This window comes from Cibotium barometz, chromosome 27, assembly GCF_041138505.1.
Source record: "Cibotium barometz isolate CiBa-2024 chromosome 27, ASM4113850v1, whole genome shotgun sequence".
Lineage (NCBI taxonomy): Eukaryota > Viridiplantae > Streptophyta > Polypodiopsida > Cyatheales > Cibotiaceae > Cibotium > Cibotium barometz.
Window position 1 is genome coordinate 25,095,395 of NC_141072.1, and position 24,835 is coordinate 25,120,229.

Below are 24,835 nucleotides of genomic sequence, written 5' to 3' on the forward strand. Positions count from 1 at the left end.
CAACCGCACGACACTATCCTAATCATTCACTCAGGACTACCGACAGTTTTAAGACTACCAGTTTAGAAATTTAAAGACCCGGAAAAAACTTTCAATTAACAATTCACCAATTGTTAATTTACCAAAAACAGGCGTTGCTTAATACATTTACATTGAAAGATTGAAAAGAAATTCGTATTAATTTGCCAAAAACAGACATTGCTTAATACATTTACATTAGTAAGATTGAAAAGAAATTAGTATTGCTGTCGCCTGCGGCAGAGCCACGTTCTACAAATTACAAGCCATCAAAAAGCAAGTGCTATCGTTTAGAAAGCTTGGTTTCTCTAGCAGAAACCAAGCTGTGCAAAATGCTACAGAGACAAAGAAACCCACGAAGAGCTTGCTTTGATGTTGATGGTGGTGAGGCCAGGAACAACCGCAATATTTACAACATCCATTAATAAAATTGCCTCTGCGTGAAAGGCAGAATAAACAAATGTGTCTTGGGGAAACAACCCTACTCCCCCAACTTTTCTGCAAACCCTAATCTAGATTAAGTTAGAGAAACCCTAAGAACAACACAAATAGACTAAACTTGACTGCTTTTGTCTAGGCCTTCTTAGCCTTCTTCGCAGCCGGCTTCGGTGTTTTTTTACTTTTGGGGGATTTCGCTGGGACTTTGGGTTTGGGAGACTTAGCATACTTAGGGGCAGGCTTAGCAGGCGATTTTGGAGCAGGTTTGGCAGGTTTGGGCTTTGTAGTCTTCTTCGGCGCAGGCTTTTTGGCGGCCTTCTTCGGCGTATATTTTTTCGGGGTCGGAGCAGAATAGGCAACAGGTGCAGGAGGGGCAGGGGGGGCTGCCTTGGCAGGGGACTTGGCTGGTTTGGGCGCTGCTTTCTTGGCGGGCTTGGCCTTCTTGGGCGATTTTGGCTTCTTGGGAGATTTGGGGGCTTTTGGTTTGGGAGCTTTTTTGGGTGGCTTGGGGGCTTTCGGGGCGGCGGGGGCTTTGGGCTTCGGCGGCGCTTTAGATTTTGTTTTCTTGGGCGCCACTTGCTTTTTGAGGTCGTCAGAGAGCTTGAAAGAAGCTTTCACCTTCACCAGCTTATTTTGCTTCACCAGATTCTTGAGCTGCACAGACAAGAGCTTTTTGAAATTGGCCGGCAGTACGCCCTTATATTTGGAGTCGATATACTTGGCAATGGCATACTGGCTAGACCCAGTTCTCTCTTTCAGCGCAGCAATGGCTTCCGAGCTCATCTACAAAACCACGCAAATTATCCAGTTAAAGCATATCTCCCTCTCCACTAATTCTGTTGTAGAACTGAAGGAATTCACTTAAGCGATAACCACCCATCAAAACCAAGATCAGAAAAAACTAAGGTTAGTTAACCGCGACTCTAAAAACCCTAAATATGGCACCACACAATATGCGGTGCCGCCTCCGACACGTAAGCCATACGAGCTATGGCGTACTTAATTGCGTTTAGTATCAAAAAACAATCACCCAAAACTCTGATTATGATTAATCACATCGCCCAAAACCCTAACTTTGGGCCCAATTATAAGCTCTAGTAACAAAAGACCCTACTACCTGCAGAAATGCACAGATATGGCGTTAGAAAGCTTGGAAAAAACACAAATAAGGAGAGAAAAACCTGAAGATAAGATGGGTGAAGGGGTTCCGCCTTGGGCTTCTTTGAGGCAGGCTTGGCCTTCTTGGGCGTGTAACTTGCGGGCTTGGCCTTCTTTACTTTCTTGTCGGCAGGGACAGGAGCAGGGATAGCCTCAGCAGCAGCCATGGCGGAAAAGAAGTTCAGCAAAACAGGCTACGCAATTGGGCAAGAACCGAATATATAGAAAGGCCAAGCTCGAGATCTAGATATGGAGAAAAAAGCTAACACAGGCCTCTATTTCAAAAAAAAAACCACACAGAATCGGCTTAACACGAAGCACCCTTTTAAGCCCTGTTGAAAACTTCTTGCCAAAATCCTGGCTTCCTATTGGTCCCCTCAACAAAGAAAGGATCGAGGCTCCCCACAAGTTTAATTTCTAACCGTTAGATCTTGCCCCATCAACGGCCCACCCCCTTTCTTCCTCCCCTCCCCCAACAAAACTGTTTGCTTTTGCTCTTTGTTTTTGCTTCAACCACTTCAATCGCCTCCATGTCCTCTCCCTTCTCTCCCCTTCCATGGTTTTCTATCCCACAACATTGATTACCTCTCTCCCTTCCCACCTAGACTCTTTTGTATGGATTTCTTTGGGTGTTTGTCTCTCCAAATGTGTTAATCCTATGTGTGTGTCTGCCAGTTTAAGTGTGTTTTCTCTTGTGTCTGAGACCCTTCTTTCCTTGTGGATCTGTGTTTATTTCGAGTTATCTTATGCTATGCTTCTTCGTCCATCTTTGGGCATCTACAAATCCTATCGTTGTTCATCTCCCAACCTTCCTCATCTCTAATCCGTGCATTTCTCCATCTGGCACTTCTCCCACCCTCATGGATAGCTCATTGCAACCTCTCCTTAATAGAGCAACAGCAATGAAAGGTGAGGTCTTAAGGGAGACATAATAGCAAAGGATGTGCATCAAACAAAATGACACATATTTTAAGGACTTTTTATATTTACCCAATCAATCTAAAAGGCATCCATGATTTTTCATGTGATTCCCCCATAGCTACATTGAACCCTTCTAATCATGCTTGAGAGGGAATTTTATAAAGTTTGAGACCCACAGGTTATGCACTCTTTATCAATGGCATTTCATTGTATGGGATACCTTATAATTGTCAATTAACACAAATAACAAACACACATGAAAAACACAAGGCTTGTTAGTTTAGTGTTGTTCTAGTTTATAGCTATTATGTTGCAAGCCCATACCATAACCTATCCTTGTGACTGGAATAGTTATGGAGCACTCTAAGGTATGTGCATTTAAGCATACCTTTTCACAAGTACGCATGCACGCACACTCGCACACACACACACACACACACACACACACTTGAACCCTTCTTATCATGCTTCTCATCTACATTGCATCCTTCTTATCATGCTTGAAAGGAATGTTAGAGCATTTTATGAGGTTTGCAATGTATAGGTTATGCACTCTTCATCAATGACATTTCACTATATGAGAGATATTATAATTATTGACTAGCACAATTAACACACACACACACACACACACACACACACAAAAGCGTGTTAGTTTCGGGTGATAGCTTTCACTTTTTACAATGGCCGGCCGCCCATTTACAATTGGGGCCCCAAAATTGGCTTCCTAGCTCTGTGTACATCTAGCTCATTCCTACGACTCGACATTACACAAACCATAAGCTCGGTCATCCCATATATCTTTTCTCAAACAATAAGAACTTAGGGCGGTTACATAATTATAGATTACAAGAAGCATAACCACGCTTGAAAAATGATGTTAGCCAGTGTGGTTAACAGTATTACATATGTGCGTGTTTTTTATGAAGTGAAACTAAAGTTGGGACCAAAGGCAAAGAAATGCATCTTCATTGGTTATGCTTTGTAGCTGAAAGGTTATAAATGTTATAACCCTTCCACTCGTGAGATGCAAGTAAGCAAAGATGTTGTCTTTGATGAGATGAGTAGTTGGTGTGTACCAATGAAGGCAACAAAAGATGTAGATGTAAGAAATAAAGATGATGGCCCACATGTAGAGTAGTAATCAAGTGCTTATTGGACCTACTAGAGAGTCCTCTAGCAGTGGGGATCCCAATGTTAATCCATGGTTAAGCAGGTTTACATCCATCTAATGTAAAGATGAACCCTTTGTTGCCATAGCAACAATAACAACTCTCACAGTTTGCCATTCTTGCAACCGGAGTGAATGTCTTCTCATAGATAATGCCATAGGTCTATACATAACCCTTGACAAACACTCTGCCTTATACCTACTCACTGATCCATATGCATTATGCTTGACCTTATACACCCACTTACATCCAATTGCTTTCTTTTCCTTAGGCAAAGGCACTACCTCCCATCTTGCATTTGCATCCATTTGCATCCAATGTTGCTATCTTCTCATTCATGGCATCTTGCCTGCTCAAAACAAGTAGGCTCCAATTCTTATATATCTTTAACCATGTAAGCAATGGGAGAGTATCCTTGTATTATGAGAGATTTTCACTTATATACATGGCCATAAGTGTTCACACTCACTTAAACTGTGGGGCCGACCGGGCACTTTGGGCTTATAAGAGGCCTAATGCTATTACAATGACTACTCTCATAATATATTCATGAAGTACATCACTTGGGACTTCATCCTACATGCTACCACACGCTCTTGAAGCAAGAATCACCATAAGTATTCCGTCACACCATTACGGGCGCCTGTTCAAGTCATAGATTTGGACACCATAGATTCATATCTTGATTGTATGGCCTTTTGGTGTATCTACCTTGACTCCTTGATATAAGATAATGGTGGTAGCTCTTGTTAACCCTAGGAATGTGTTAACATTCCCCCCTTCCTGATGCCAAGCCCCCTTATGATCTCATTGTGAAGACCTTTGTGTGGGAAGAATTGTCTTAATGTTGAGTGATGGTCAATGGTCTGTATTCCTCCAAAAGGAATTAGAAGGGCTAGTTAGTAAATAAAAAGGTTAGTGGTTATTGGGTATTTCTAACGGGGTGGGGGGTGGGGTTTTTTCCCAGTGATTGTATTGTTATATTTTTGTGAGCTGGTTTGTTTTTTGGGTTTTTAGCTCACTTTATTTTTGGCAATCATATAGCAAGGTTACATGTGAATTGTGTTAGTGGGGAAAGTAAGAGATGTTAATAATGGGAGAAAAAGAAGGAAGGATCTGGAGGAACGTAGACATAATCATGAGAATGAGATGATAATTCTTAGTTCCTCATCTGATTCATTGATGCGACATTCATCCCTTCAAGAATTGAGCTTTTGATGATGTCCTTTTTTGTGGCAGGATTCTTGTCAAATCTATTAAGTAGGGCTTGTTCGTGCATGCTTCTTCCCATGTGTTTTTTATTCTTTTATGTATATTTAAGTGCTCTTATGAAGCAGATATATATGAAGTACAAGAATTGAGTCACATAGACTCCTATTAAGCTGTTGCTTTTTGTTGAAGTAGCCACTTATTGATGAGGCATGAAAGAATTACGTCGACTTGCGAGGCTTAGATAGATATCTTCACAAGGATTAGATATCATTGTGTTGTGAAGATTCTAGCTTCGTTTGGAGAGGTTTTGCAATTCGAAGAAAAATTATAGGCGATGGGTTGTACCATTGACCAGGCTTTTGCCCACCATGGTCCCCCCATCTAGAGATGTACCTGGAAGTTGTCGATAGAGCAAGGCCTTGGTGTGCAAATGTCCTCCAGTGCATGAGTATGGATATGTACTCATGGAGCAGCTGCTACATTAACTTAGTCAAACAAATAGTAAGCTATAAGCTTAACAAAGATGTAATGGCTATTGAAGATCGTTGGAGTTGTGTGTGATATTGAATGCCATATGTGTGACTCCCTTGTGTTTGTGTCTTTTTCTCTCTCTCTCTCTCTCTCTCTCTCTCTCTCTCTCTCTCTCTCTCTTGGTTACCACCTTGCGAGCAATAGGTTATTGTGTCTATTCCCTATTTTAGAGAATAGGTGCTTATGTTTGTCCGTTGAGCTTCTGCACTTATGCTTCACATCCAGAGAGGTGAAAAGAGCATTGTGAGTTTGTCTTTGATGTGCTCATAAGTCTCCGTTGTAGATGTGGGTATTGATTCTTGAATTTGTGGCTCAACTATTGGCAAGGTGGTAGGTGAGGCTTCGGATTGGTTAGCATTGGGGTTGATTGAACACACAAGCTCTTACGTAGGTGGTGAATGCACGAGAGTGGTTGAGAGATTGGCTTGGGGTTGCTTGGGCCTCCATTCTTATAGAACTTTAGGTGAAGTTGTTTTGGGGTTAAAGTCGATGGTGAGGCTTTCTTCACTTTGTTCGCTTTTTATGAAGGTATTACCATCATAATACCTTTGTTGTTGAAGCATGTTTACAGGCACCCATTTTTCTGTGTGCAGGCTTAGGGGACTTGTTGATATGCTTGGGAATCCAAGCTTTGGTATTTCCTTGGTAGTACCCTTGTGCTTGCAGTAATCTTTTGGATACCCACACTTGTTGAGATGTTGGAGTTCACTGAGGAACCCGCATGGGCTTTTGTGGACGGTGTTGTGGGGTACTTTTCTTTTTCCGTGGCCTCTAAGTGTTGCGTTGAGGAAGAGGTTTTGATGATCGAGGCACCCAAATTGGTTTTGTACCTTCGTAGTAGCCTTGGGCTACAAGTAGCTGCTTTTCCACACACATTTTGATACCATTAAGATACCTTGATTTTTGTTGTCTTGGTGGATTTTTCTTTTTGGTGGAAGTGGAAGGTTGTGGGCCCTCCTTCACATTAGTTGGCGCGTGCTAAGGTTATGGATTTGAGACTCTTAGGTGGTGTTGATAATGAGGCTAGAGTCTCTTGTGGAGTGGATTTTGACGATGAGGCTTTTGACCATACGGCAGTCTCCTTTGGTGAAGTTTATCGTTGAAGAGGCGTTGGCTCTGGGGCTTTTCCTTTGAGTTCCTTTTTAGAGATAGATGGGTGCATGGGGGAAACTTCTTCAGGAATAGCTGCTGATTGCGAGGTTTTGGCATCGAACTTCGTTGGTGAGGATGGAGTTGAAGGAGTAGATACTTTATCGGAGTCGGTCATTGATGATGGTAGGTTATTATGTAAAGGGGCATCCGTGGAAGAGGCTTGTAACTTTTTTCGTTCAGTATCATAGAAATCCATTAGGGTTGCATCCTCTTGCTGGCAGTATGGTATTGTCAACTTTGTGTTGTTGACTATCATGATGACCCTATCGCTAGCAAAACACAATGGTGCTTGGGCAGTAATGGTCCATTTATGCCCCAAGATCAAATCCGCTTCTAACACCTACTCAACCACAAAAAAAACTTGTAAGGGGGTTAGTTTCAATATACATTGTATGTTCAAAGTACCCCAACAAACATGGCATGTTCACGTCTTGTGTGAATGCAATTCTTTCACAGGATGAGCCGTGAGTGTTGGTTGACCTAATAAATCCCATAACTCGAGGGTCATGAGATTGTGATCACGTGTTGGATAAAGTTGTGCTTGAATTGTGGCGAGTCTAGTGGGAAATTTGGATTGTTAATCCCATTTTGGATTAACAAGTATGCTCCTCCATATGAGGACATTAATAAGTGTCATGCAAAGGCACTATAAAAGTTGTACATTATGAGATATTGGCCACCCAAGGCCTTAGTTAAGTAAGTTTTGGGTGCCCAAGTGTGAATAATGGCCAATTGTATATAAGGCATTTTCTTATAAATGAATGGACACAATCCCCCTGTGATATTGAGAGCTCTTCTTTGTGTCTTGAGAGAGATTTAGAGAGAGCATTCTAGCACTTGTGCCTCTTCTATGCTTGTATGTTTGCATGCTTGTGTTGAAGAGTAAGAGAGAGTGATTGGCTTATGTTATGGTGCGAGCGACTCTATGGTGACAGTGTGGAGGTGGAGCTTAGAGGATTGGAGCTTCTCAAGTGAGCTTGGAGGCCTCAAGGGACTCAAGTTCGAAGCATTGGTAAGTGCTGTTGAAAATACAAGTGAATAGGGTGTGTGCGGGAACAAGCCCTTGGATAGAGGCTGTAAAAGAGAATGTGTAAATGTGAAAGAACCTGTGAAAAGGTGAGAAGAATCTACTGGGAGAGAATAAAGGGTAGCATGAGAAGATTTAGGAATTGTGGAGATATTATAGGAGATATTCTAGGAAAAGAGAAGAGGTGGAGAGAATCAAGCAAAAGAGGTGGAGATATTCTGGGAGAGGTGGAGTGAATCAAGGAGAAATCAGTGGGATTTGATGCTTGGATGTAAACTCTATAAATTGAGGCATTGGCCTAATGAGAATTTGCTGGTTTTTTATTATCCATGCTTACATTAAGCTATTTGTTAATTACTCACTAATTACATCTTAATTATTTGTTAATTACTCACTAATTATATCTTAATTATTTGCTAATCATTTTGTTAATGATGTTGATTCTAGTATTTGATCCACCATAGCTCATCACATTGCTCTAATTTCAACATGGTATCAGAGCCATGCCTAGAATCCATCAGGTTTATGAGCCCATTATCTAATTAATTAGGATTAGTAGGAATAATCAAAATTTTAGTTATTTTTCAACTCACCTCTGTACCCCCAGCCAGTGGAGGATCTCCCTCTCCTTGCACACATCAAATTAGCCCAAGCCCTTTTAGGTACTCAAACTAGACTCAAGGGGCTACACTCACCTCAAAGGAATTGAAGCAAATCAACGCAGAACGCCGGCGGCAGCCCGATTTGCAGGCACGTTTTTTTTTTGAAAATTTGACATTTCAGCTGCTCCAAATCAAATTGGTCTAATTCCTCATAGATCTAGGGGTTTTCAAGCATGCTCTACAAGCTGGTGAAGTCAGAATTCAATTTCATCAAGTCTACAGTGAGATCCAAGCTCTTCATCAAATCTGTAGGTGACTTTGGTAAAATAGAGATTAAGCATTCAATGTTTGATCAAATCTTGTGTTTCTTGGCTTAATTCTCTACTAGACTCATTGCTATTGATGGCCTTGAAAGCATTTGAGCTCATTTGAAGTCTAAGGCACCAGATCTGGACTCCCCGCATACTCTGTTTTCTGCACACAAAACAGTGGATTAATTTGCTAATCAGTGATTAATCAATGCTAACCACTGTATTTTGGTGCAATTGAGGGTTCAAATTAACCATTAGGTATCTGATACAGATCCTTATAACTTCAGATTGCAATTCGGAGTTGGTTTGATACTCCAACCATTCCGTACAAATTAGTTACCCTTGATTTGATGTAATTTCTGGTAAAATTGTGCTGATAAAATTGTGATAATCATCATTTTACATTTAACCCTTGGTTAATGCCTGGAAATCTAACTCAAATTCAAGATTATTCACAGGCAGAGTTGCATTTGGGAATGTGCATAAGAATGAATGCTATACGCATTATGTATTGGGCACATTACATCAGTGTAAATATGGGATCAGACACTGCCCTTGTCCAGAATAAGGCAAGAGGTAAGACCTCCCGCATAAATTTGGGTTTGCATTGCATAATGACACAAGATAAACATCAAAAACCCAAAGGAACTATCAGCAAAACATTTAAACATGTTGCTCACATGGAGCAAGAAGACCTGACGAACAAGCTCATGGTCCAAGCCATGAAAGAAGAAGAACATCTCCTTCCAAGAAGAAGATCCACACCAAGAAGATCTAAAGGAAGACATGGACACGAGAAGAGAAGTTGCCCCAAGAAGACTGAAAGAAGAGACGGACGCGTGAAGAGAAGCTGCCACGACAAGAAGACTGAAGATAAGAGAAGATGTGAGGCTCCAAAGAGTGAGGAGCCATGTGAAAATCTCTGAGAGAGAGAGAGATAGAGAGACCCCACAACCCAATGTAACCTGCCGCAACAAAGTAAAACCACCTCTCAGCCACCGATGATGTAGGCCACGTGGTAGATGTATGTGTGAGCACTTTAGTCAAGGTCGCGGGCACTTATAGTAAGCCTTGGACACATAGAGAGAGAGAGTGTGTCAAGGACTATGAGTTTAGGGACTTGAGGCACTGGTCGCGGGCTATCAAGTAAGAGAGAAACTTGGTACAGGGTCCAGGTGCGCTAAGTTAACTTGAGGGGAGGAGTGCTAGACACTGGTCTCGCGGACTATCAAGTAAGAGGGAAACTTTGTATAGGGTCTAGGTGTGCTAGAGAGTATTCACTTGAGGGGAGGTGTTGAAAATACAAGTGAATAGGGTGTGTGCGGGAACAAGCCCTTGGATAGTGGCTATAAAAGAGAATGTGTAAATGTAAAAGAACCTGTGAAAAGGTGAGAAGAATCTACTAGGAGAGAATAAAGGGTAGCATGAGAAGATTTAGGAAGTGTGGAGATATTCTGGGAGATATTTTGGGAAAAGAGAAGAGGTGGAGAGAATCAAGCAAAAGAGGTGGAGATATTATGGGAGAGGTGGAGTGAATCAAGGAGAAATCAGTGGGATTTGATGCTTGGATGTAAACTCTATAAATTGAGGCATTGGCCTAATGAGAATTTGCTGGTTTTTGATTATCCATGCCTACATTAAGCTATTTGTCAATTACTCACTAATTACATCTTAATTATTTACTAATCACTTTGTTAATGATGTTGATTCTAGTATTTGATCCACCATAGCTCATCACATTGCTCTAATTTCAACAAGTGCCCTATGACAGTTGTGTTTTATTGCTCTTTCCTTAGGTGAATGCATTGAGTTCCCTCTTGGAGGTGTGGTAGCCCATAACATTTTTGGCACCGCTACACCGGAGAAACACCTTTGTTTCTTCCACCCTCTTAGAGTTTAGCTCCCATTACATAGGATTCATCATTGCCTTTGCATTCGGGTAGTGCATTGTGTAGGAAATGAATGGATAAGATTTGAGTGTAGGAAATGAATGGATAAGATTTGAGTGGAAGTGAAAAATCATGAGAAATTGGTTGTGTTTGTTGTGTATTTATGTGGTGGAGTAGTCTTGGAAGAGAGCTTCACTGTTTTTTCTAGTTAATTTTGATGTTTGCATCACCAGAATCATCAACGTAAACGAGTAGGTTGGTGTTCTATTTTTCTTTCGTTTCAAAAATTTACAAAACTTGAAAAAATAAGGAGCCACTGATTGTGCCTAAGCTTGTATTACATTCCTTATGCGTGGCACTTCTTTTAAACAATAGCATATGTCTTAAATAAAGAATGTCTTATCGCAATCTCAAGTTGAAATGCAAAAATCTTTGTGAAAAGGATTGTTTTCTTAAGAAGGTAACATGGATTCTAGTCCTATGGTTTAGTTGAGTAAATGGATTTTTATCTTGGTTAAATTAAGGTATAGGTACAACTTCTCCCTGCCTTGACACTGCCACATTCTTGGGCTTGTGTAGCCGGATGGCGGAGATGTTAGTAAGTCCTGGAGTTGGCCCATGGTATCCCTCATACCATTGGGAGAATGAGGTTCGCCGATTAAGGCGAGTGATTGTGATTTTGCCTAGTTCTGAGGGCCCAGGCTAGTGCGGTGAATTAGCCCACCCTAGTGCGTAGACATCCCTCTGAGGGGTGGGAGAATCGAGCGACGGAGCTTAAAAGGGCGACAGGGTTGCTTGAGTCCTCGCCAGAGCAGCCGACGATGAGGTGTATGGTCGCGTAGGATTTTGCCCAGCATGTAGAGGCTGGAAGGTCGAATTCTAGATCATCGGCAGTATAAAAGGAAAACAATAAGAGAGCCGGTTTGGCTTGTATGGAATTGATTCATGTATAAACGTTTTTTATATATCTTGTCTTTGGCATTATTGTATTGTGGAAAAAGACTGTTTTAACAAACCTTGTGAAAAGGGCCTTAATTAAGGAACATGTTTATTTATGTCAAACAGTGTGGTAGGATTAATTAGAAAACAAATTGACGCATGAGTAGGGTGGAAAGTGGGAGGATGGAATGTCCCGACGGCACCATCCTACAGACGGGTGGACCCAATTAGTCGGGTAGCTTTCCAACATATTAAGTAAAAGCCCTACGTTAGATAAATAGGTTCTCGGACAATTCTATTCTAGAAGACTAGGCCAGCGGCTGTGCCTTGCATGGATGAGGTGTATGGATGAGGAAAAAAGCGTTGTCTCTAGGAATCAAGACTAATAGTTGCCCAAATTATGATCAATTACCCTATGGGTGATTTGATTTTTAGAAGACCATGCTCTCCCTGCGGGATAGAACTAGGTCTTACCTATGAATCATATCCTTGAATCTCTACATGGTCAAGGTGTCGATGAGTAGGAAATTTTCTCCAAGATAAGACTTAGTGGACTATCTTAAGTGTTTTCCCTATTTTGGAAGGGGGGAACCTTACAAGTGGTATTAGAGCCGATCTTGATTGTTTATCATATGAGGACGAATCAATTATCTCTACTGGCCATAGAAGTGATTTGAATATCCTCACATGTTAAGAAAATCATCCTATGAAATTGTGCTTATATCTTCGGGGTGCACACGCAAGATATTTGTACAATAAATTTGAGAAATAAGATTGGGGAGAAAACCTTTTGTGAGGAAAAACATAGGGTGATCAAATTAAGAAACTAGTGAGAGACTGAATGACTAGAACAATAGACCAAAACTTGTTTAGAGAAATTTTTAGGATATATCTCATTAACTTGCATATTAAGCCGTAGCCCTGCAAGAGAAGGCTATTTTGCCATAGACCTTCGAAAGAGAGAAAAGTCACAGTACGAGTAAGAGGAGATAAATCTTGGGGATGATCAGATGATTTCAATCGTAACAGAAGGTATTAGAAGACTCTATTCTCATATGTCAAGTTCTAAAGCTCTTGTTATCGAGCAAAGGTAACGATAAACGATAAATTTCTATAAGGTATATACATATTTTGTTTTTCAATTACATATCATTCTTAGGGGTTGAGGTATGGCCCCGGCTTCTCTATTAATTGTTAATAGTGATCTATTTGATTGATTTACTAGTTAAAGTTTGTATTCTTTTAAACAATAGCATATGCCTTAAATAAAGAATGTCTTATCGCAATCTCAAGTTGAAATGCAAAAATCTTTGTGAAAAGGATTGTTTTCTTAAGAAGGTAACATGGATTCTAGTCCTATGGTTTAGTTGAGTAAATGGATTGTTATCTTGGTTAAATTAAGGTATAGGTACAACTTCTCCCTGCCTTGATGCTGCCTCATTCTTGTGCTTGTGTAGCCGGACGGCGGAGACGTTAGTAAGGCCTGGAGTTGGCCCATGGTATCCCTCATACCATTGGGAGAATGAGTTTCACCGATTGAGGTGAGTGATTGTGATGCTGCCTAGTTCTGAGGGCCCAGGCTAGTGCGGTGAATTAGCCCACCCTAGTGCGTAGATATCCCTCTGAGGGACGGGAGGATCGAGCGACGGAGCCTGAAAGGGCGACATGCTGGCTTGAGTCCTCGCCCCAGCAGCCGACGATGAGGTGTATGGTCCCGTAGGGTTTTGCCCAGCATGTAGAGGCTAGAAGGCCGAATTCTAGATCATCGGCAGTATAAAAGGAAAACAATAAGAGAGCCAGTTTGGCTTGTATGGAATTGATTCATGTATAAATGTTTTTTATATATCTTGTCTTTGGCATTATTGTATTGTGGAAAAAGACTGTTTTAACAAACCTTGTGAAAAGGGCCTTAATTAAGGAACATGTTTATTTATGTCAGACAGTGTGGTAGGATTAATTAGAAAACAAATTGATGCGTGAGTAGGGTGGAAAGTGGGAGGATGGAATGCCCCGACGGCACCATCCTAAAGACGGGTGGACCCAATTAGTTGGGTAGCTTTCCAACATATTAAGTGAAAGCCCTACGTTAGATAAATAGGTTCTCGGACAATTCTATTCTAGAAGACTAGGCCAGTGGTTGTGCCTTGCATAGATGAGGAAAAGAGCGTTGTCTCTAGGAATCAAAACTAGTAGTTGCCCAAATTATGATCAATTACCCTATGGGTGATTTGATTTTTAGAAGACCACGCTCCCCCTACGGGATAGACCTAGTTCTATCCCGCTCCCCCTGTGGGATAGAACTAGGTCTTACCTATGAATCGTATCCTTGAATCTCTGCATGGTCAAGGTGTCATGAGAGTAGGAAATTTTCTCCAAGATAAGACTTAGTGGACTATCTTAAGTGTTGCCCCTATTTTGGAAGGGGGGAACCTTACACCTTTACATTTATAAACAAAATAGGTTGGATTTTCCTTTATAAGTGTGACCCATTACCTGGATTTTCCTTTACTAGTGTAAATAAAATAGGTTGGATTTTCCTTTATAGGTGGGACCCATTGTCTGGATTTTCCTTTAGTGACACCTATTCAAACCTTGCTAGCAATGAACCCCTTCAGTAATAATCTCTTTACCTCAAAATTCCCTTCTCTCAAGAAGATGAAGAAATTTTCTATTAGCGTCACAAGTCAAAAGAATTCTTCCATGCCTCTCCAATATTTTTACTTCAACGTAGCTACATCAAGAGTCTATTAGACTCACTTTAATGCACTTCATTTTATATCTACTTGAGTGAGCACAAAAAACTATTTACAAATAAAATTATAAAAAACTCATGGGATAAAGAGTATAAGGAAAAGTCCACTTCATCATTTGGCAAAGTCTTGTAACAACAATAGGGGAATAAAAAAGAAGCTACATTTGCATTGCTTCAATGCATCAAATTCTGAGATTCACCCTCTCATTCTGATGATTTTATCAACATTCCTTCAGACCTCCCATCTCTTCTCCTCCATTTTCTAACAAGAATTGTTGCTAAATTGAAATAATTAATGTAAATATACTTGTGATTTCCAATCGTAGAGAAATCCCCACCCCATTTACTAACATCATGTACACGAGCATTCCCATTCCTTTTGAAAAAGAACAATGACAACTAGACATTCATACATTAATATAAGCATCAACAAAATAGCTTCTCAATTCGCCTCCACAACAAAGTCTACTACTCGATCATCAATGAGGATGCATGCTTGAAAATAGAAAGGGGGGAATGTTAACCCATTTTAGGGTTAATAAGAGTTGTCCCAATACATCAAATAGCAAAGATATAGACACAAAAATCATGTATGATTAATCTATAAAGCAACAACGTCTAAATCTATAACTTGGACATGCACCCAAGAATGGTCCACGAAGCACTTATGGTGTCGATTCCTACTCCAAAAGTGTGTGGCAACAAGCTAAAATGGATTCCCTATTAATGTACTTCATGCACGTAATATATCAAGAAACAATGTCCAAATCTATAATTTGGACAAGCACCCAAAAATGGTCCATGAAGCACTTATGGTGTCGATATATCAAGAAACAATGTCCAAATCTATAACTTGGACAAGCACCCAAAAATGGTCCATGAAGCACTTATGGTGTCGATTCCTACTCCAAAAGCGTGTGGCAATAAGGTAGAACGAATTCCCTTATGAATGTACTTCATGCATGTAATATGATATTGAGTATTATACAAGCAATAGCCCTATATAAGCCTTGGATGCTCGATCAACTGATCGGCCATAGCTCAAGTGTATGTGAACACTTATGGCCTTGTAAGTCATTTTCTCTCATAATAAAATATACTCTCCCATTGTGCAATTGAGTCTTGTTCTTATGGCCTTGTAAGTCGTTTTCTCTCATAATAAAATATGCTCTCTCATTGTGCAATTGAGTCTTGTTCTTATGATAATCTTATCTCTAATGCATGCTAGGGAGTGTGTATGAGTTGTGTAAGGTGAAAGGGGAGGGACAGAGACCCATAGTCCTCAACACAATGGTGTGAGAATGCTCGTGAGGGAGATGGTGACAAAAATTGCTATCCAAGGAGGTGGGGAGCTTGGAGACCTTGAGGGTTATGAGCTTGGTCGTTGGAAATATCCCCATGATAGTTTTAGCTTGCTAAGGTAATCTCTTGTGAACATGATTATGGGATATTTCAACACCATCTAATTGTGCAAATCTTTTCCCAAGCTTCTATGGAAGAGGGTTCATGGTTTCCAAAATGTGAATCTAATCCTCAAAGTTGGAAATATCCCCATGATAGTTTTAGCTTGCTAAGGTAATCTTGTGAACATGATTATGGGATATTTCAACACCATCTAATTGTGCAAATCTTTTCCCAAGCTTCTATGGAAGAGTGTTCATGGTTTCCAAAATGTGAATCTAATCCTCAAAGTTGGCAAGCTCTGAGATATAAAAGAGCCATGGACTCATCCGTTGAGGACTAGCAAGGTCAATCAACCAGATCCATGCCCGAATTCAGAAAACAACTCTTACTCCTTGTTCCAATATCTTCCACGATGCACATGTGGATATCGTCGATGACCCAGAGCCCGAGCACCGTATGGTCAGCACCCTCTAGGATCCTTCGTATAGGTGACCTAGCGCTTCACTCATAGGCCGCTTCCTTGGTCCCTCATCCACCGTACCGGAAGCTCACCATTTAAATCGAACCAAGGCTGGTTAAGACCTCGGCCGACCTTGCTACGCGAGACGTCCTCCGGTGACTCTCCGTCAGCTGTTGCAACTTTATCAGCTAGGTCTCCACCACGACCTCATTCACAAGACGATCAAAATGCTTCCCCAGCATTCTTGACATAAAACAATCATTTAAAAATAGGTCATAAATATAATTTCTATAACAAATCTCTCGTCTTTCCACATCAATCTACATTACTTAATACACATTCATTTCATAAGCATTCCCATTCTCATCCAATCACATCATTTTCCATCTCAACACTTCTTTCCTCAATTAACCTCATCAGATCTCATCCACTCGCATTTACCCATCCACTCGCATTTACCCATTAGATCTCATCCACTCGCATTTACCCATACATCTCATCTCATCACATTCATTAACATCTATCCAGTTTACATCGCATCTTATCACATCCATTTCACATCACATCTCATTCATTCACATCCTGATTCACATCACATCACATCCATTCACATCCCATACATCTCATCAGATCTCATCCACTCGCATTTACCCATATATCTCATCTCATCTCATCACATTCATTAACATCTATCCAGTTTACATTGCATCTTATCACATCCATTTCACATCACATCTCATTCATTCACATCCTGATTCACATCACATCACATCCATTCACATCCCATACCATTCATTCTCATCCTCCTGATTCACATGCCATCACATTTATTCACATCCCGATTCACAGGTTATCACATTCATTCACATCCCTTATCATTCATTTACATCCTGATTCACATGCTAACACATTCATTCACATCTCATATCATTCATTCACATTCTTTATCATTCATATCTATCCAATTTACATCACATCTCATCGCCTCTATTTTTATTCATATCCATCACATTCACATCCACATCTACCCTTTCACATACATCCACATCCATACTTATCACATACACATCCACATCTACCCTTTCACATACATCCACATCCATACTTATCACATACACATCCACATCTATCCTTTCACATACATCCACATCCATATTTATCACATACACATCCACACCTATCCTTTCACATACATCCACATCCATCCTTTCACATACATACATCCACTTCCATTCTTCACATACATACATCCACTTCCATTCTTCACATACATCCACATCCATTCTTCACATACATCCACATCCATCCTTTCACATACATCCACATCCATCCCATATCATTCATTTACATCCTGATTCACAGGACATCTCATCACATCTATTCACATCACATCCAACCATCCATTCATTCACATTTATCTGATTCACATCACATCTATCCATCCATTCATTCACATTTATCTGATTCACATCACAGATTCACATCACATCTATCCATCCATCCATTCACATTTATCTTATTCACATCACACCTATCCATCCATTCATTCTTTTATAAAAATTAACTTCTGTGGGAATAACACTTTTATAAAAATCCTTTTATACATCTATTTATGCATAAATTCAATTTTAAGAAAAATAACACTTTCGAATTAAAAATAAATTCCTTTATGCATCTTTCTATGCATAAAATAAAATTTAATGAGAATAGCTCTTTTGAAATAAAAATAAATTCCTTTATGCATCTTTCTATGCATAAAATCAAAATCAATGAGAATAACTCTTTTGAAATAAAAATAAATTCCTTTATGCATCTTTCTATGCATAAAATCAAAATCAATGAGAATAACTCTTTTGAAATAAAAATAAATTCCTTTATGCATCTTTCTATGCATAAAATCAAAATTAAATGAAAACAACACTTTTATAATAAAAAGAATTTCCAATATGCATCTTTCTATGCATAGAAATTAATTCTAATGAAAATCACTCTTTTATAATTAAAAAAATATACAATATGCATCTTTCTATGCATAGAAATTAATTCTAATGAAAATCACACTTTTATAATTAAAAAAAATTTATGCATCTATTTATGCATAAAAATCAATTTTGATGAAAGTAACACTTTTATAGTAAAAAAAATTCTCCAATATGCATCTTTCTATGCATAGAAATTAATTCTAATAAAAATCACACTTTTATAATTAAAAAAAATTTATGCATCTATTTATGCATAAAAATCAATTTTGATGAAAGTAACACTTTTATAGTAAAAAAGATTCTCCAATATGTATCTTTCTATACATAGAAATTAATTCTAATAAAAATCACACTTTTATAATAAAAAAATATCCAATATGCATCTTTCTATGCATAGAAATTAATTCTAATGAAAAACACACTTTTATAATTTAAAAAAATATTTTATGCATCTATTTATGCATAAAAATCAATTTTGATGAAAGTAACACTTTTATAATTAAAAAATTCTCCAATATGCATCTTTCTATGCATAGAAATTAATTCTAATGAAAATAACACTTTTATAATAAAAATATTTCTAATATGCATTTTTCTATGCATAGAATGAAAATAAGACTTTTAGAATACACAAACGGTGGGGATTACTCTTTTTGAATAATAAAAGATAAAACTTATTTCACAAAATTTAAGAAAATTTTGCCATAACCTCCTTTGTATGGCTGACCATTTTTTAATTTTTTTCATTCTCAAGTTACTTAGAAATTATCCCAAATGGTTTAAAGCATTCTAAACTAATCAAATTCCACTTTTTAAAGAGAAACAATATGAAATTTTAACTCTAACAATTTGATTATATATCTAGGATAAAGAAAGGCTGAATTCAATAATGAAGAGAGGGGGAAAGCCTTTTCAACAAGGCATAACATCATTTTTCATTTTAAAAGAAAACAAAAATTACAAAACCATTAAATGGAATAAAGAAAATTTAGGATTTCTAGCTCACATGAATTTTTGTGAGCTTTTCTTTGGCTTGATGATTTGAGGGATCTACTCTTGTTTGCAACAAGAGTGGCCACCAATTCTTTTGAAGAGGAAATGGTCAAAAACTAATGAATTATCAATAAATTCGCTGTTTTTGGCTCTGGGGGAGGAGTAGAGTAATAGTGCATAAAACACTATTAAGCTTTTACAAAGGGGGAGGCTTCTATTTATAGGAAAAAGTGAGCCTCTAACCAAGAAAACTGATTCTATAATTTTCCAGATCAGTTTGGTCACTTTTTGACCATTTTTAGGTCAGTTTACCTTACTTTTTGGTTCTAATTGAAACAGAAGAGAGGAGAGATGAAATATCTCATTATTTGAGAGTTTAAAACTCCACCACACATGTGAAATAGGTGCCTCCTTCATGAGGGAAATTCCCCCACATTGAGGTGTCAAAAATGCATCATTTCTCCTAAATATCTCTTCTTTTTAACTAATAACCTTGTCCTTAGTCAACTCTTCATCTTATGTGAGTATTTACTCATTTTTGGGAGGATTTTCTTTATTTCTTCAATTTATCTCCTCCCTACATTTGGATTAATCTAATTGGTCCCTCAGAACCTTAATCTAAAATTTTCAAAAAATCTAGACCCTTAGGCTAAGGCCTTTTGAACAGATCATAATTTATTTCTAATGCACCTTCTGAATTTCTTTTTGAACTTATGTTTTGGGGAAATTTATTTTAATAAGAAGAGATATTTTTCCATCTAAAAATATCTAAAAATTGAATAACCTCTCTCGAGAACATTTTCTCTCTCTAAGCCAAAATAGGTAGAAACAAGATCTCTTAATATTCTGACAAGGGGAATGATTACAGGGGGAGAGATTGGACATCTTGAGGGGCTGGGGGAGGAATCTTATAATAATGGGGGTTAGTGGCATCTTGTCTCTTTGTTAAGGAACAACGAAACGTTGGCATTCCTTGCATCTTTTGACGAACTTTATGGTGTCCCCGTATAACATGGGCCACCAGAGTCCAGCAGCTTGAAGCACTTTCCGAGTTGTAAGTTCTCCAGCAAAATGCCCGCCTGCTATCCCTAAATGAGATTCTTCTAATGTATGGTCACGAATTCATCCTCTCTTACGCACCGTCTGAGCACATTGTCTTTGCCTAGCCTATATAGTTCTCCGACAATCAATTGATATGGTGCCGCGAGCTTGATAAGCCACGCCGCATCTTATCCTTCTTCAAAGGCATGTCCTATGGAAAACCATAAGCTAGATACTCTGAGATCTCTTCACTCCAGGTACCATCCAACTTGAATAAACAAGCATCAGGAAGGTCATCTTCATCTCGACACCAGTTGTTACTGGTTCTCCATTTGGAATTCTGGATAGGTGATCAGCCAACACACATGTTGTGTTCCCTTCCTAACCGTGATAGTAAAGTCAAATTCCAACAGCAATAAGCCAACGGGTGATTCTTCCCGTAGTGCAAGGTTTATTCACTAGATATAGTAAGGCTTGATGGTCTACAAAAAATATGAATTTGTTGGCCAAGAGATAATGTCGATATTTCTTGACTGTGTAGACCATGGCCAATCCTTCTCTCTGTAGTGGTGTAGTTCACCTCTGCATCATTCAACTGATGTGATGACTAGCGAAAAAAACTGGATAGTCCAATTTGAACTCACCAGGTTGGGCTAGCACGCAACCAATAGCAAAATTTGATTTATCGATGTGTACATGAAATATGAGATCCCAATTAGGGGGTCGCAAAATAGGTGTGCTTGCCAAGGCTTGCTTCAGACGATCATAAGCCTCTTGACACTTCTCAGTCCAATCAAAGACAATGAGAAGTTTGTATAAGGGTCGGGCTATCTCAGCATAAAATATGATGAAGCGTCGATAATACCCTAGATGACCCATAAACCTTTGCACTCCTTTAGGCGGTGGTAGCTCCAAGATCAGTTTAACCTTTCTATCATCAATGGATATATCATTTTTTGAGACTATGTGTCCCAGTAGCACACCATGCTTGACCCAAAATTGGCACTTCAAGGGGTTTAATGATATCTGATATAATCGGCAACATTCAAACACTTTCCTTAAGCAGGTCAAATGATCTTTCCATCAAGAATGTGCACATAGATCATCAATAAACACTTCCAGCCACTTTTGCAAGTAGTCGTTAAAAGCTGTGCACATCAATCGTTGAAAGGCTGTCGGGGCATTTGTGACACCATGTGGGATCTACTACCCCCTCTGCGCACCAGATTCTCGGATGGTAGCAGTAGCAGAAGTAGCTTCCTCTTGCGTGGGGCAGGGTTTCTCACTCGGGGCCTCGCCCCTCTAATATCTGGGCACGAGACTAAACTGGTTGGTCATTGAAAACCAAAACCGGCAAAATTTCCCATGCCTGGAAAATGGGGATGATTCCACCATTTTGAATTTCTTAACAAATTTTTCTAACGAGGTCAAGATACTGAACTAACCTTCATCTGATTAAACCAGATAGAAGGAAAACTATTACAGACTTAACTTGAAGGAATCAACGCTTTTTTCCTAATTGGATTAGGCACAGCCGTTGATCTATTCATTTGAGAAGTCTCAGGTTATTATTTAGCTATTCGAGTTCTAAGCGTATTCCTATTGATCAATTTTATTATTAAAACTCTACTGATTCCAACCTACCCCATCCGGCCCATGGGTTAGCCACTGCCCAACCACTGGAATTGGTAGAACCAGACAAGTACTCACCCACCCATAATTGAATGCCTTTCTTAACTTTTGCTTTTTAGAATACAGATACGCACACACTCCTCTTTAAACTTTAATTTATAAAACATTCCATTGACAAACAATTATTGGTTACAGATGTCATAACTCAAAATTTTCATTTAATCCTTGTTTCTCACAAAACAGTATCACTCTGGACTCTCCGTTGAGACCAGCAAGTTAGCAAAAAACGAGATCCAGTAATAGATTACAATAATTTTCTCATCATCATACATATATATATCTTCCACGACATACGCATGGGTGTCCTAAGCACCGCGAGCCCATGCATCGCCTGGTCAGAACCCTCCAGGATCCTCCTTAGGTGTCCTGGCACTTCACTCAGGGACCGCTTCGTTGGCCCTCGCCCATCGTACCGAAAGCACACCATTTTACACCAAACCCAGGCTGGTCAAGACCTGGGTAGGTTTTTACCGCGTCAGCCGTCCTTTGAACACTCCCCGCCAGCTGTTGCAACCAAACTTCCCTTAGAAAACACATATACCAAATTCTCCCTCCAGCATTGTGGCGTAAGACAGTCCTTTAAGAAAACAGGGTTTCTATGCAAGTTTTCAGTTTTGATTTCCTTTTGAATACAATGAGTATATCTTAATTCCGTATCCCAAGACTTCTAGATCACAGGTCTGGATTCCCAAGCAGAATTCCTCGAATTTGAATTCTTGATCCTCAGATCAAAATCAAAGGTCTCAACTTAGTTTCAGATTCGATGGGTGATTTGAGAAGTGAAGAATACTGAACTGGTCACATCATCTTTTCTTGAAACTGACGGAGTTACGTCTTGGTCATAGTCTGATTCAGGGTTTGAGTCTGGAAATGTTCTCCCTGAACTATCTTTCTCGAAGGTAATATTTCAATTCCTACTTTACTGAATTCAAAACTAATCACGAATTTCTATGAGGAATAAATTAGTCATTTATCTAAAATTTTGACTTCGATAGTTTTTTTGAATTTTCTCATTACCATCCTAGAGAATATGAAACGGTATATTTTTCCTTCACTGAGTATTTACTTATTCATTTTTCCAATATTCATGGGATTTAAACATAGGATTAAAGTGAACTCTTATTTTGAGATAAAAAAATTATGTATGCATTTATTTATGCATAAAATCCAATTTCTATGGAAATAACACTTTTATAAAAAAGAAAATCCTTTTATGCATCTATTTATGCATAAAAAATCATTTTTAATGAAAGTAACACTTTTATTTAAAAAAATCTTTTATGCATCTATTTATGCATAAAAATCAATATTGGTGAAAGCAACACTTTTGCAATTAAAAAATTTCTTTTATGCATCATTTTATGCATAAAAATCAATATTGATGAAAGTAACACTTTTAAAATAAAAAAATTTCTTTTATGCATAAAAGTCAATATTGATGAAAGTAACACTTTTATAATTAAAAATTTCTTTTATGCATCACTTTATGCATAAAAATCAATAATGATGAAAGTAACACTTTTATAATAAAAATTTTCTTTTATGCATCATTTTATGCATAAAAATCAATAATGATGAAAGTAACACTTTTATAATAAAAAAATTCTTTTATGCATAAAAATCAATATTGATGAAAGTAACACTTTTATAATTAAAAAAAATTCTTTTATGCATCATTTTATGCATAAAAATCAATATTGATGAAAGTAACAATTTTATAATAAAAAAATTCTTTTATGCATCATTTTATGCATAAAAATTAATAATGATGAACGTAATACTTTTATAATAAAAAATTTATTTTATGCATCATTTTATGCATAAAAATTAATATTAGTGAAAGTAACACTTTTATTAAAAACAAATTATCCAATATGCATCTTTCTATGCATAGAATTTAAATCTAATAGAAATAACACTTTTGTAATAAAATATTTCTACTATGCATTTTTCTATGCATAGAATGAAAATAACACTTTTAGAATACACAAATGATGGGTATTACTCTTTTTTATTAATAAAAGGTAAAACTTATTTCACAAATTTTAAGAAAATTTCACCATAACCTCCTTTGTATGGCTGACCATTTTTTAATTTTTCTATCCTAAAATTACTTAAAAATTAATCCCAATTGGTTTAAAGCATTCTGAATTAATCAATTTTCACTTTTAAAAGAGAAATAATATGAAAAGTTTAATCCCAACAATTAGATTACTTAACTAGGATAAATAAGGGCCGAATTTAAGAAAGAAGAGAGGGGGAAAGCCTTTCCAACAAGGCATAGCATCTGTTTATCTGTAAGATTCCTCCCCCAACCCCTTTTTGATGTCTAGTATCTTCCCTTGTAATCAATCCCTCTTCAGAAATATAAAGACCTTGTTTCTAACTGTTTTAGCCTAGAGAGAGAAAATTATTCTAGAGAGAGAATATTCAGATTATGAATATTTTTGGATAGAAAAATAACTCATCTTATTAAAATAAGTTCCCCTGAAATAGAAATTCAAAAAGAATTTTCCAATGTGCAATTGGAATTAATTGGAAATGGGTATAAAGGACCTTAGTCTAAGAGTCTAGATTTTCAGAAATTTTTGGATTATGGGCCAATAGCATCAATCCATGTGTAGGGAGGAGATAAATGCAATTTGTAAAAGAAGATACCCAAAAATGAGTAAATGCTCACATAAGATGAAGAGTTGAAAATGTACAAGGTTTATTAGCAAAAAACTATGAGCAATATTAAAAATATGAGATATTTTGGGTATCCAAAAATGAGTAAATGCTCACATAAGATGAAGAGTTGAAAATGTACAAGGTTTATTAATAAAAAACTATGAGCAATATTTAAAATATGAGATATTTTGGGTATAATGATTCCATTTTGACACATATGTAAGGAAGGGGAGTTCTTTAAAGGAGGTGCATATTTCACATAAGATGAAGAGTTGAAAATGTACAAGGTTTATTAGTAAAAAACTATAAGCAATATTAAAAATATGAGATATTTTGGGTATAATGATTCTATTTTGACACATATGTAAGAAAGGGGAGTTCTTTAAAGGAGGTGCATATTTCACATAAGATGAAGAGTTGAAAATGTACAAGGTTTATTAGTAAAAAACTATGAGCAATATTAAAAATATG

General features: G+C 38.0%; 1 protein-coding gene across 1 annotated transcript; it reads right to left on the reverse strand.

The window, feature by feature from the left end:
* Positions 1-220: 220 nt before the first annotated feature.
* On the reverse strand, positions 221-1,916 carry LOC147623213 (uncharacterized). The gene is made up of 2 exons (XM_086821293.1): positions 1,638-1,916; positions 221-1,239 (listed from the first exon to the last, which is right to left on the reverse strand). The coding sequence occupies exons 1-2, from the start codon at positions 1,779-1,781 to the stop codon at positions 592-594; spliced, it is 792 nt and encodes a 263-aa protein (XP_086677419.1). The 5' UTR covers positions 1,782-1,916; the 3' UTR covers positions 221-591.
* Positions 1,917-24,835: the final 22,919 nt, after the last annotated feature.

What these genes read in the sequence shown, in the direction of transcription:
- LOC147623213 (XM_086821293.1), bottom strand. Translation starts at nt 1,781, where the DNA reads ATGGCTGCTGCTGAGGCTATCCCTGCTCCTGTCCCTGCCGACAAGAAA. An exon ending in TTCACCCATCTTATCTTCAG is followed by an intron (nt 1,240 to 1,637) that starts GTTTTTCTCTCC and finishes GTGGTTTTGTAG; the next exon opens with ATGAGCTCGGAAGCCATTGC.